Source organism: Chelonia mydas, chromosome 9, assembly GCF_015237465.2.
Source record: "Chelonia mydas isolate rCheMyd1 chromosome 9, rCheMyd1.pri.v2, whole genome shotgun sequence".
Taxonomy (NCBI): domain Eukaryota; kingdom Metazoa; phylum Chordata; order Testudines; family Cheloniidae; genus Chelonia; species Chelonia mydas.
In genome coordinates this window covers 5,814,791-5,829,012 of record NC_057855.1, presented here as the reverse complement: position 1 = coordinate 5,829,012, position 14,222 = coordinate 5,814,791, and the positions used below count along the sequence as shown (strand labels likewise).

Genomic DNA, 14,222 nt, shown 5'->3' with positions numbered 1-14,222 from the left:
AAACACAAATCAAAAGGTGGGTAAAAAGAGTCTTCCAGACCAAGCACTCATCATTTGTGGAGGAGATGGCAGGCTGCTCTATTATTCAAAGTTTACTGGTGGACACTACAGGGTAAGGAATGCTGACACATGCTGAATTAGTTACCATCTATGATGTCAGTACAGCTGACACACTAACTGAACATGCACACTAACCGCATGAATCAAAATTCCTTAGAAAAATCTATGAAGGGTAGTTGCTTCCCATGTACATTAACAGTTTTTGAAAAAAAATCTGTTGTTCTTAGTTTCAGTTTCCCTATAATAGCCAGAAGAGATAGGTCCAATTTAAGGGACTTGCCAATTCCATTTCAAAAATTTGCTTCTAGTTAGGGCATACAGAGTGAAGTATCCAAAACCAGTGTGTGTCTTACTCAGCGTTTCTCAAATGCGGCCACCAGGGGCTTCTCTTGTGGCCATTGCCTCCTGGGTGAGGGGTAACCCTCCCCCAGGGCCACCAGCAGGGGCTGGTCTCTGTCCCCTTCTGGAGCCACAAACACTGTAGGAGCAGGCGGCCAGCGTGAGTTTCCCACCTTCCTGGTGGGGCTCAGGCTTCAGCCCTGGGGTGGTGGGCGACTGGCTCTGGCCATACAGCAGCAGGCTCCATCCCCCAGCTGCAGGAATCCAGGCTCACCCCCCACACATCGCCCTCTGGCCCCCGCTGCCTCCTCCAGTCCCTATCTGTGCACCAGGGCCCCAGGCTCCTGCCCTGGGCTCACCTCCCCCATCTCCCCATCCAGGGCTTCATTTGTCCCCCAGCTTGCCAGGGCTGAGTAAGTACGTCTAAAAAAAGAGCAACCAAAAAAAAAGGCAAAACATGCAAAGCATCTTATTTGTGTTTCTGTTCTGTTTAGGTCCAGTAAAGAATAGATAACTGTACATTATTTTTAATTATGGAGTCTGCAAAAAAAACTACATAAATTACAAATGATTTGGACACATGTATGTGCATATTTATTTGTTTTTTCTAAAGTTAATTAAGTACTTTAGGAAACACTGTCAGAGCGGCCACCCGAAAAAGTTCGTGGCCGCACTCTGATGCCACCCAAAAGTTTGTTGTGAGACCCCCGCTCTAATATTACTATATACAGCCAAAATGATTTTTATCCTGCAAGTCAAAAAACAAAACCAACAACTTTCTGCTCAGTCCCTGCATACCCAGTTTTAACCAAAAGCAAAAACCGCTCAGTGACCTATCAAAACTGACAGAACCTTAACTTCAACTGCATTAATGAGGCACTATAAATACACTGAATTATATCTCCTCTCCTTCTGCTCTTGTCTCTGGGCATCCTTCCATTTGACTCCCTAAACCTGAAATACTCTTCTTTATCCTGCCCACCATGTTACCATCCTCACCAACTCTCAGTTTAACACACACTTCTTCCACAACTAGTATAAACCTTACTATTCCAAATGTGACTATCCAAAAAATTCTGTGTAACCCTCAAGAAGCTTGCGTCATTAATTCATTCCAAACAAACATGATTTTATTGATGTAATCCTTGCTTTCCTTTCCTTCTAATCTCCCTTCCTCCATGGCATTTGAGATTTTGTCTATACTAGCAAAGTGCACTTGTTTCATTTAAAAACTTATCTAACTAAACCATGCAAACGCCTCATATAGATTCACTTAAACCATTTTAATCCTTGCTTATACTGATTTATCTTAAATTCAGAATTTATATAGATTTAGCTTGCATTGATAAATTGCCAATTTAAGCTAAAAATTGATATTAGCATGAGTTAAATCAGTTTAAATGTATTGGAATTTAAGCAGATAGATTTTTAAGTCACTTTAGTTAAACCTGTGAACTTTTGTACTCTAGGCAATATTTTTGTCACCTTACCACATCATTCCTCATTTTAACTAGACTGTAAGTTCCTGGGAGTGGAACAATATCCCGTTTGTAAAGTGTTGCACATTTCTGACTAGGTAGTAGAAAACTACATCCACTGTTCAATGTCACTCAATGCAATCTGCAATGTCACTTTCAGCTACAATTTCCCCAATCTACAGTATTTTAGCAAGAGAAATGTATGCTCTTCTGCCAATCTGGCCTACTTATGAAAAGAAGAGAAATGTTTATGCAGGTATAAATATCAGCCAGAACTTCAGAGTGAAATCATGTGTTGGTTTCAAATTATCATGTAGATCGTAAATATTTCAGAGTAGGGCACCTATTGTACACATCTATAAAGTATCATGTATGCAACTGGCACTATCATGAATAAAGGTACTTTCATCAGGCTCTTCTACCTATTTTGATGCAAGTATCGTCTTGTATCTTCTGTTCTCTGAAAATCTCTGATGGGTACTGGCTTTACTGGTGAGCCCTAAGCAAAACAAAACAGAAGACAATGAAGTTAGTAATGTATCCAGAATGCTGTATGTGCAAGTCTATGAATTTCTATTGTACCAAACTAGGTGTAGGTTCCATCAATTTGTCTAGATCCAAATGTGTGATTACTAGTCATTAAAATGTCTGACAAAGAAACAAAATAAAACACAACCCATGGAAGATACTGGAAATGATGCAGAATCATTTCTGTACCTTGCATATAATTCATTGAAAGTTGAACTTCAAAATTAAGCATACCTGTTGATAAATTATAGTATAAAAAACAGAAACAGCAGGCTATGTGGATGAAGTGTAGGTATAAAATAACTAATGTAACTTATAAGATGTATGGTGTTGGAGACCAAAGTACACATCTACAGTTTTAGCATACTCTATTCCAGGCTCTTTCAGACAATAAGATTCAACAGCTGGTGTTCTGTGATGATACCATACAGACAAACCAGAGAGACAGGAAGGAAAATGTTAGAAAAAAGTCAGAGGAGTTGAATGAAAACACTGGCTGTTCAGTTTTGGATATTAAGTCAGTCATCCTTTTGGGAGCAGGAGTATATTGCCCTTGTTGGTCAGTTTTATAAAACTCATCTCAAAATCCATCGGTATTGCCAAATACAGGTATTCAAGGCTAACTTGTTAGTACTAATTCACATATAGATGAATCACAGATTCACAGAAATGTAGGCCTGGAAGGGTCCTCAAGAGATCATCTAGTTCCTTCCCCTACCTGGCCCCCTCACTGAGGGAAGTTCAAGTATACACAGAAGTGGGCACTGAATATAGTTATCTACCCCTTATATACTGAATATAGTTATCTACCCCTTAAAATAGATTAAACCCACTAAAGTGAGATCCTAAAATGTTTTTGGTTGCTTTACCATTAGAATTAAAAATAAATAGGTGAGCTTTATAAATTAAAATGGTACTCATGTTAGTTTATCTCTAGGATGAACCAATGCATTTTCACTATTAATTTTTAAGAGGTTCTTTAATTTTGTAGAAAAGTTTATTTTGTATCACTAATCTCTCTCCATAAAATTCACTTCTCAACGAACATTTCAAATGGTACACTGTCCCCTTGACTTGATATTGTGTTTGTGGCACTTGCAGAATCAATATATTGTCAATGGAAATCTGGGTCACTGCAGATTTCACTAATGTAAGCAGGGGAATGACAAAGTGGACAAAAATAAAGACACAGTTTAGAACTCCTAAAGAGATACTGACAAAATAAAATAAAGGAAATTAAGAAAGATCTTTACCTCCTCAAAGCATTAAAACAACTTATGAAGGAATAGATACATTTTAATTTGAGCACAATGTGTATTGCTTAACTGCTTCAAGCAAAGTAAAAGATTATCTGAAACAGGTTGCTTATGCAGTATGTAAGATTACCTTTGTGCTGAGACTCCTTTACACCTACACACAGGGGGATGAATTTAGATTAGCATGACATAGAGAAGGAAACATCACATTGCTTAATGCTTCCTGAATTTAATTTTTGTTTTATCCAGAACCTTTACAATTTTCCACTTCCTTCTGTCCAGACGGTCACAGCAGGAATCAGTTTCTCTTGCCTTATGTATAACAGTAGCTGTGATAACCAAAACAAAGGTGTTTTCCAGTTGCAGGGAGTCATACAGTTTTAAAGAAATAATCATGGAATTTTGGTCAACTGCACGCTAATCTATATTCGATCACAAGGTACTAAAATTAAACAAGGTCTCAAGACAATTGCATTGTAACTGTATCGGAGTGATCACCCCTCCCCTCAATGCTATCATTAGGAACCAGAAAAAGAGCAGTAAAAGCAGCAAATAGTAACAAATGATACTACAAAATATGTAGCAAATTACGGGAAAGCAAATAAGAACCACTTCGACCCATTCTGGTGAAATGAGTGCTTGTGGTCTGACCCACAATGCAACTTGAAATGCTACTGCTGGACTAGTGAGATTGCTCAGATTTCTGAAGTGTGCCATTCCAGCTCAAATACCACAGACTGTCTTTAAAACAGCAGGCCACTCAAGGATAGAAACAAAAAGTACATTGTTCAGGTTTGTCTGCAATAATGACAAAGAATACGGTTTTTAAGACAAAAAAAGCTATAACCTAAGGATGCTTAGTTTTTAGCCATTTGTAATCAATTCTCCTAACAGGTTTTTAACAAACTTTAAATAACCCTATTTATTGCCCATTTACTGTATCCTGGGATTGACTCATAAAAATACTGTGTCACACAGTTGAACACGGAATTTTTGGTCAAAACTTTGTGGATATGCATTCCCAGTTTGTATCCCTGGTGATTTTACAGAGCATTACTCAAGATGTTAACATGGAGCAAGCCATCATCTATTACAAAATATCAGACTTTATAGCAAGTCCTCTTTTTCATTTAAAATCTGCAATTACAAGGGATTCCCAGTCTGGTAAATGTATTGGCATTTAATTTACAATCCATAGGAAAGCCCCACCAAATTAACATAGCTGAAAGATCCCTATAATAAGTCCTTGTGCTGGCAGAGAGCAAGACATTTGCTATGTTTTGACCTCAAACAAGCCAGCATTTACTAGGTATTACCAAATGAAGGAGACATGAGCGGTTGCCTGGGTGCAAGCACGTATGGGAAGCATCAACTTTAATATTTTCTGAGGGAAGGGTTCCTTTGGGAACCCCATTTACTCCCCCCACATCCTGCAGGAATTTTGCCTTTGAACAGAACTCAATACAGCTGCCCATAGAACCATTCTGAGTGTCTGAGCCAAGTGTAGTTTGTAGCAGCTCAGGACTCAAACTCAGATCCTCCACAAGGCAAAGCTTGTTACTCCAAGCCAGCTGTCACATTGTTTACCAAAGTAAACCTCTACAGACAAGAAATATTAACACCATCCCAAAGACTTTCATTGGTATATGAACTTAACTAATTTAAATAAAAGCACCACCTCATGAGAGATTCGCCGTTGTTCAATATATGCCATGAATTGTGAGCTGAGGCTCTCTGACTCCATGCACTTGGGTTGCCTCACCTCTTCCTCTTCCTCTTCAGTGGCACAGCTATCAATATAGTCAATCTGATCCAGATCATGTTCCACTAGACACACATACACAAAGGAAATACCCAAAATTAGATGACCAGTGGTAGAAAAAACATAGCAGCAGTCTCAGCAACTAATGTCTGATTTCACTTTTCCTCCACCTGGGAAAGCTTCAGCTGACATCTTTTGAGTTATGCCTGGTTCACTAATATTTGTTAAATGTCAGATTCTGAAATAATCTTAAACAGATTTAAAATCAATCAGGAAAAATATGCCAAATATAACAATTTAAAAGATATGATTATATGTAGTTTCTTAATTATTGCAAAAACAATGTCATACTTCCCAATTCATTGTTAAGAAAGGCCATTGGCTAAAATTTTTACTTCTGTATCATGGACATATCTGAGAAGCAAGCAATTACCGTCAATTTACAACCAAATAAACATATCATTAGAGTATACCGATTAATTTATCTAGGCTCACTTAGCTGCATACTTCCTCATTAATAAAGGCAGCTGAGGAGAGCCTAGGTAAACACTTGCTCAATATGAAATGTCAGACTCTAGACAGAGTCTGATGACAATAAAACAGAGAATAGTGTGACCAAGTTAATTGCATGAGGTTGCTTTAAATATGAAAAAGGTATGTGGCAAAGAAACAGACAACAAAGAAAGCAATACAAAAAAAAACTCAGGCTACAGACATTTTATTAACCAAAGAGGAAGGAAGGAATTAAAATCAGAGAACCACTGAAATTAAATGAGTATGAAGCACTGGGTACAGTTCTGCTCTCATTTCTGCCCATGGTCATGTTGCTATCTGGGGCATTTTTTATTCATCACTGCTTTTGTAAGTTTCTGCCCACGGATTTCAAGTGTCATGACATTAAACAAACAGCCTACTGAAAAGCACTGTGCTGACAGATCGGACATCCAGAGTCAAAAATACCCTGAGGACTCCCATCTCCCTTCCTCCCCGCCACCCTTCCATACTAGGTCTTCATGTCCCACACTTCATCATCTCTTATCAGAAAGCTCGTGTAGCACAGATGAAGACGACATGGGGAAAGAGAGGTCATTAAGAGGGGGGTCTAGATGCAGGTGTTTTGAAAAGGATATCACTCAGGATGAAATGGCAGGCACTAGTTCAACTCAGATTACCTACTTCAAACATTATTGCTTCCCTGTTTTTAAAATCCTGCAAAAACTTGATCCTGCCTTTCCCCCATATATTATCACTCTCTATTCCCCATTCCTCCTTGTCTAGAACAGGCCTCCGTTGCCTCACCACACAATCTGGCTACTGTAAGTGCTAGAACCATCTCCTCTGAAACTCCAGCCATCCAAAACAGCTTCCCTGGATCTTTCTGCCTCATTGAATCTCCACCTCATTTAAAATCTTAAGTGAAAACCTCTTTTCTCCCTTAGCTTTTTAAATTTAATTTATCTCACTCTCCATTAATATTATTTAACAGCTGTGTTAACTCTAAAGCATTATGAAAGACCATGTGTGTGAAAAACCAGTTAACAAGAAGTTGATACCATAAGCAGGGCTGGTAGCACTGTTTGGTACTAAGGCTGCGAGACGCTTCCTATGTAAGATCTGTTTTCAGTTGTTCATAACTTTGCCAAACTGTCTTTACTGAAATTTTTCATGCTGGGTGTCTACCACAGGGGGAAGAAAATTAATTTTCAGACAAAATGGCTCAGCCGTTTATGAGAATGAGGCTAGGGAAAAATATATTGCAGTAGAAGGAAGAGATTAGAACAAGGACCTGGTGGAGAGAGGGAAGAGACTGAGACTAGTGGATGGGGAACTGGGGTGGGAAGACTGGGACTGGCTGGGAAAGGAGATTGGGACTGGGAGAAGACTGAGATCAGATGAGGAGCTTGGGGAGGAAGACTGGGACAGAGAACCAATGGGGAGGGTGGAGACATCTGATGTGGAGCCAAGGTGGTGGTGGTGAACTGGGAATGACAGAGAGAGACTGGGACAAGAAACTGGGGGAAACACAGAATAGAAGAGGAACTTAAGGAGGGAGAATGAGCTGGGGAATGTGGGTGAAGAGATATTCTTGGAGGCCAAGATGGAAGAGAGAGAGAATTCAGAGAAGAGAAAAGGAGCCCAGGATTACCAAGTCTGAGGAGTGGCAACTGACTGAGTACACAAAGAGAATAGAACTGGCACAAGAAGCCAGGGGTGGAGAAGAGACAGGCCTGTGATAGGCACGGGTTGGAGGGGAGACAGCAGAAGGAGTCATACTGGGAGAGGGGGGGCCGGTGAGACACAGAAGGCTCTGTGTCCGGTAGAGAACACTCCCCTCCAGAGCCTGGAATGGAACCCAAGATTCTTGAGTCTCACCATTCCTCTGCTGTCAGCAAATAGCTGTGAAAACCACCGACAAAGTGTCCCATCCCTCTCTAGTGCTGGTCCTCACAGAGGATGACAACCTCCTACAGTTATCAGTTACTCTATCAGCTCAAGTGGCAGAGGTCTTTGCTCCAGATCTAAAGGTTCCAATCCTGCAGATGACTCATGAGTGTGTCAATATAATGCAAAAAGCAGCATGTGATCACGTAATTAAAGATGGTATCATAATGCATACGCAGAAAGGGGCTGAATTAAGGTTGCACAAGCAACCTTACCTTCGGTCTTTTCTAACTTTTCAGTGCTTGATTTTGGAACCCTAATAATGTTCTTTAAATGTAATTTGTGTGTGCAATTATAAATATATTAAGCCCCCACCACTTCTTTCCCTTAAAACAACAAATTACCTGTAACTGCCAAATATACATTTTGGAGCTTCAGTTATAACAACCGCCTGAATAATTAGCTATCAAAGACTGCTATTTACCTCCACCATTAGTTACAACAGTGCTCCCTCGGTTTTCCTGGTACTCTCTCTCTCTTCGCAGTCTCTGCTCTTTAGTGATCTCTGCCACTCGCAGAGGGAGGTCTGAGAACTCATCTGTAGGCTTTATAAAACAGACAAAAAAAAACACACTCTCTCATCCTGAGCATCATCTTTCAGTTAGTTTTCTAACTTGAGCCTCCACTCCACCTGTCCTGCTGCATTTTGCTCCCTAAAACTATTAATTTAAAAGAGACACAACTGAAATGTACTGTTTTTAAAATAAGGTGGATTTAGGACCTCTCTTCCATGAAGAGTCTGTCTATAGTTTTAATTTATTTTCCCTCTGAAATGAATGCATATGCTAAAAACATTCCAGGCTGGATTTTGAAGGCCCTTGTAAACACCAGGCTAGGAGCACAGTTCGCAAGAACACCCCAGGCCTGGGTTGCAGCCATTTGCACAGCTTCCCCAAGAGGACAGAAGAAGCTGGCTCCTGTTTGTTCTTCCCAGTACCCTTCTTCCTTGGAGATCAGGTCTTGCTTCTTCTAAATGGTAATGCGACAATCTATTTGGCCATTTGAAAAAGCTACATATAAAATCTTATTTGGAAAATCTGTGTTCATTTAAAATCTCTGTTTACCTGATTTTATTTTAATGAAACAGAAGCTCTTGAGTAATGGATAAAGATAAGATATGCTAATATAATACAATAAGTAGCTCATCTTTTGTAAGTTTTCTTATCACTTGTTTATATTAATTCATTTCTACAAAGTGCTCTTCTGTATTTTCTCTTGGGTTTACACTTGTATTTTGATTTTTTAAAATGTTTCAATAAAAAATATTAGTAAAAGAACAAAAGATTCATTTAATATAAAAATGGTGCTAATTCTTGTTCCAGGAAATCAACCGTAATCTGTGAACTATGGAAATTACATTTTTTATTATACATAAGCATCACTCCTTGAATATTCTTCCAAATCTATGCCTTCATTATTTGTTTCCTGTACAAATATTGCCACCCAACAAAAATAAAGCAACTACACTTACTTCATTCCCTGACCATCTTTTGTCTCCGCTGTCCACACTATTGAAACCAGAATCTAGTGCTCCATACGGACGACTGGAGTACAGTTCCTCATGGCTGTCAAGCAGATAATTTTAGTCACTATAACGTAAATGTCACTGAAAAATTCTTACTCGTGACAGAGCTGAAAATGGAATTAACTATTAAGCAGAGCTGAGCGGTGTCCACAACACGTTAGAAGTTGTCACATGGCATTCACCATGCATACTACTTTCTAAGAGGGTATGTTCTTCCAACTACAAACATTCCCATCTGTTAGCCAGCTGACATGATGCAGCTGCCTTATGCTTTCAAGAGCTGATTTAAGCTTATGGCCCAAACAATTCTGACAAATGGTTTTTTTGTTGGCAAACTGACCTATTAAATTCTCCTTTAGCAAGTCAGTTCATTTTATGTTACTCAGGGGTTTTAGTTGAATGACTCTTCCCAACCCCAAAACCATTTTTTCCCCACAGGGAATCACACAACCATACATTTATTACACATACATAGAAACGTATAGGAATGAGCATGTGCCTCTTTTAGGAGAAGTATGACAACAATCAAAATGTATACTTAATGCATGATACAGAAAAGAGATGTATAATTAATCTAAAATACTCCATAAAATACACCACACGTTTCAAATGAAATATATCACCACTTGAATGATATACAAATTTAGTTTTCACTCATTAAATTGACTTGTCAATGACTTGCCTAGACACAGACATTACATATGTGCAATGAAGGGATGAAAATATAAACCATAACATAAGGGTGTATGCTGCTTTTCCTGCTCTAAGTGGGTACAGAGACTACACCGTTCAGCAGCGTGGCCATCACAGATGTTGAATCTGGCAACTGCTGCAGATAGCTACAGCAGCAGTATAACAATGGGACTTGTCTGATCCACTGCAGATAGCATTTCACAACGGATCAACTGTCCTGCTGGCACTTGATGCCTGAGGGAAAACTGCAGCAAACAGCAATTACTGCATAATACACTAGAAAGAATTTCAGGAAGCTGATTGCTCCACCCAAGCATAGCTAATTGTAGGTCATTCTCTCACTAGTATTGATCTCTAGTTGTCCCTCTGTTTAAAAATCCCTCATCCAGGAAACAATTATTTTTAAATGACTGTTATTACTATTATTTATGCAGCACCATAGAGTCATGGTGCTTTACAGAAAAAAGTGACAGGCTACAGTCCTGAGGAGTTTGCAGTCCTAGTTAGACACAAGGGGTATGTTTACACTGCAATTAGACACCCATGGCTGGCGCAGGCTCCTGGAACTCAGGCTAAGGGGCTGTTTAATTGCGGTGGACATTCAGGCTCAGGCTGATGCCCTAGCTCTGGGACCCTCCCACCTCGCAGGGTCCTAGAGCCTGGGCTCCACCCCAAACCCAAATGCCTATACTGCAACTGAACAGCCCCTTAGCCCGAGCCAGCTGGCACAGGCCAGTCATGGCTTTTTAATTTCTGTGTAGACAGGCCAGTCATGGCTTTTTAATTTCTGTGTAGACATACCCAAGGAGAGATTACTCACAATGTGCCATAATGGTGGTTACAGTATGCATCCGATGAAGTGAGCTGTAGCTCACAAAAGCTCATGCTCAAATACATTGGTTAGTCTCTAAGGTGCCACAAGTACTCCTTTTCTTTTTGCGAATACAGACTAACACGGCTGTTACTCTGAAACCTGTCTTTGAGATGTGTGTCCCTGTGGGTGCTGCACTTCAAGTGTGCTTATACCACTTGTGCCTTTGATGGGAGATCTTTGGTAGCAGTGCCCATTCAGGCCAGGCATGCAACTCTATGCTTCCTTATGCCCTGCTCTGAGGATACATAAGGCTACACAGGTGAACTGCCTTCAGTTCCTTCTCCACTGCCAAGTCCCCAGAGGAAACTCCAAAGAAGAGGGGAACGAAGGCAGGTAACAGATCACCCATACGGACACACACAGTGAAGAACTCGCTACTGCACAAGGCAAGCAACTTCTTCTTCTTTGAGTAGTGTCCCTCTGGGTGCTCCACTGCAGGTGACTACCAAACAGTTCCCCCAGCTGGATGGGGGGCTCTGGAACCAAGTCCAAGATTGAATACAATACAATACAGCATTTCCAATAGCAGCATCTGATCTAGAAGACTGGACCACTGCATAATGCTTGGAAAAGATACATATGGAAGACCCAGTGGCAGCCTTACAGATGTCCAGAGCAGAAACATTCTTGAGTAATGCCGTAGAAGTAGCTACAGATTTTATGGAATGGGCCAACGCCCTTGAAAGAGCTGAATATATGAAGTTATAGCACAAAAGGACACAATCAGAAATCCACCTGGAGTGTCTCTAATCGCTGTGCCTTTGGATCTATCAGCAATAGTCACGAACAGTCTGCTTGACCTCCTAAATGATTTAGCCCTTTCCAAATAAAAGGCTAATGCACTTCTAACATCCAGAGTGTGTAAAAAAGGCCTTCACTCTGGACTGATGAGTCTTTGGGGGGAAAATGGATAATCTTGTTGATGTGAAGCTCATATGACACCTTAGGTAAAAATTTTGTGTGTGGATGTAACAAAACCTTGTCCTTGAAAAATACTGTAAATGGAGGATCTGCCATTACAGCCCCTATTTCTCCAATCCCACAAGCAGAGGTAATAACCACCAGAAAGACAAATCTTCTGAGATAAATTAATGAGAGAAGAGGTAGCCACTGGCTCAGACGGGGGCATAGGGCATCGAAGTACTGCATTCAAATCCCAGGTAGGAATGCGTTTCTAAACTTGGGAGAAAGAGTTTCCCAATCCTCTCAGAATCTTACAGTTGCAGGATGGGTGAAGAGTTAGAATCCCTCAACTGCTGAATGAAAGGCTGTTACCGCTGCCAAGTGCGCACTGATAGAGCTCATATAGAATCCTAACTTTTTCAACACTAGGAGGTAATCAAGGATGATCGAGAGGGAAGAATGAACAGGTACAACACTTCTGGACACACCATATGCTGCATCTTTTCCACTTGTGGAGGTAAGTGTATTTCGTGGAATCTTTCCTACTGTTCAGCAATGTCTGTTGCACTTCCTTAGAACAAGTCAACCAATGCCTCATGACCCATTGACAAGCCAAGCTTTGAGGCAAAGCATCTTCAGGTTGGGATGAAGAATGCAGCCGGCATCCTGAGACTGAAGACAAGGAATGGATGAGAGTTTGACCGCTTGACAGAGGGCTAGGTGAATCCGGTAAGGGTACCATATCTGCTTGAACCCTGTTGGGATTACTAATACAATTCTGGTTTTGTCATGCTTGATCTTCTTAATCACTTTCAGAATCAGGAGTGTTGGAGGAAATGCACGTGGAAGGCCTCGTCCATGGAACAAGAAAGGCATCTCTAAAGAGAGAGGAAACCAATCCGCCCCTTAAACAAAAGCGTTTGCATATCTTGTTGGTCAGTGGCAAAGAGGTCTATCTTTGGAACTCCCAAGTTCAAAAAATGTTATTGAGAATCTGAGGATCCTACTTCCATTCATAGTACTGGAAAAAGTGCCTGCTGTTGTCTGCTAACCTGTTTGTAGTTAAGGCAAGTTGCTGAAATAAGTATGCAGTTGACTATCCACCAGTTCCAGAGCTTTATTGCTTCAGTACAAAGGGAAGGGTACCTGGCCCATCCCTCTCAGTTGATGAAGAACATGCAAGCTATGTTGTCCATGAGAATCTTTATGTTTTTTTTTCCTGATTAAAGGCAGGACATAGATACAGGCATTCCTGAGTTCCCTCTGTTTGAGGCGGTTGATATGTAGTTTGTCTCTGTTGGGCAGAGCATTTACCCTGAATGGTGAGGGTCCCCAAGAGTACTGTCCCAGTTCATCATAGATGCATCCATTGTTATGATGACAGAGGGAGGAGACTGAACAAATGGAATCCCCATGCAGACATTGTCCAGGACCCCCCATCACTTGAGCGGAGACTAAGACCTGGCGAGGAACCGACAATAACTTGTTCAAGTTGTGTTTGTTTGGAGTATAAACAATCTTGAGGTAGCCCTGGAAACATTGTAATGGTATGTGCCAGACTCCATCTTTGAAGGTGAAGGCTGCTATATGTCCAAGTAATTGAAGACAACTTCTTATTGATGTTTGTAGGCTGATTTGAATGTTTGAGACAAGATTTCCTAACATCGAGCATCTGTTGGAGAGGAAGATAAGCCCCGGCTGGTGTAGCATCCAATGAATGCCTGTGAACTCTATCTTTGTATGGGGCTCAAAGGGGATTTCTAGATGTTGAGCTTAACCCTAGCTTGTGGAACAAAGATCTCATTGTCTTTACAGCATGAAAAACCTCATTGTAGGACCAGCCCATGACCAGCCAGTCATCGAGGTATTGACAGGAAGCCCTCCACATTACTGCTGTAGAGCAGCAGTGTTGGCTGCATCCAATAAGGCCTTTAGCTTTATTTTAGTTAACAGCTGACGCTCGTCAATAATAGCCTGAAAATGGTCACACTCCTCAGCCAGCAAATGCTCAGTAAAGGTTGTGAATTTGGTAAAACTTGAATGACTGTATTTAGCCATGACAGCTTGATAGTGTGTGATGCTAAATTGAAGAGTCACAGATGAGGAGGTCTTTCTGCCGAATAGATTAAGGCATTTTTGGTCCTTATCATACGGTGTGGTCTTTGCACGATGTTGTTTGCCATGTTTTTTCACTGCCTCCACAACCAGGGAGTTCAGTGTTGGATGGGTGAACAGAAATTCGGAGTCTCTAGCTGGGACATAATATTTTTCATAGGCCCTTTTACAAGCTGGTGGAATTATTGCAGGGATCTGCCAGATGGATTTGGCAGGATTCAGAGCCTCATTAAGAGACAGGACAACT

At 40.7% G+C, this 14,222-nt stretch overlaps 1 protein-coding gene across 8 annotated transcripts in view; it reads right to left on the bottom strand.

Moving 5' to 3' along the window:
* The window catches only part of LRCH3 (leucine rich repeats and calponin homology domain containing 3), a 100,555-nt gene that overhangs the window by 33,235 nt on the left and 53,098 nt on the right, over positions 1–14,222 (bottom strand). For 4 of the 8 annotated variants that reach the window (XM_043522197.1, XM_037909410.1, XM_043522195.1 and 1 more), the window contains exons 7-10: positions 9,337–9,430; positions 8,290–8,410; positions 5,424–5,488; positions 2,300–2,376 (exon numbers count right to left, since the gene is read on the bottom strand). In XM_043522197.1, the coding sequence (XP_043378132.1) occupies positions 2,300–2,376; positions 5,424–5,488; positions 8,290–8,410; positions 9,337–9,430 (357 nt within the window). Of the gene's footprint in view, positions 1–2,299; positions 2,377–5,339; positions 5,489–8,289; positions 8,411–9,336; positions 9,431–14,222 lie in introns of all 8 variants that reach the window. The other 4 variants (XM_037909408.1, XM_037909409.1, XM_043522193.1 and 1 more) reach the window with 1 other exon arrangement.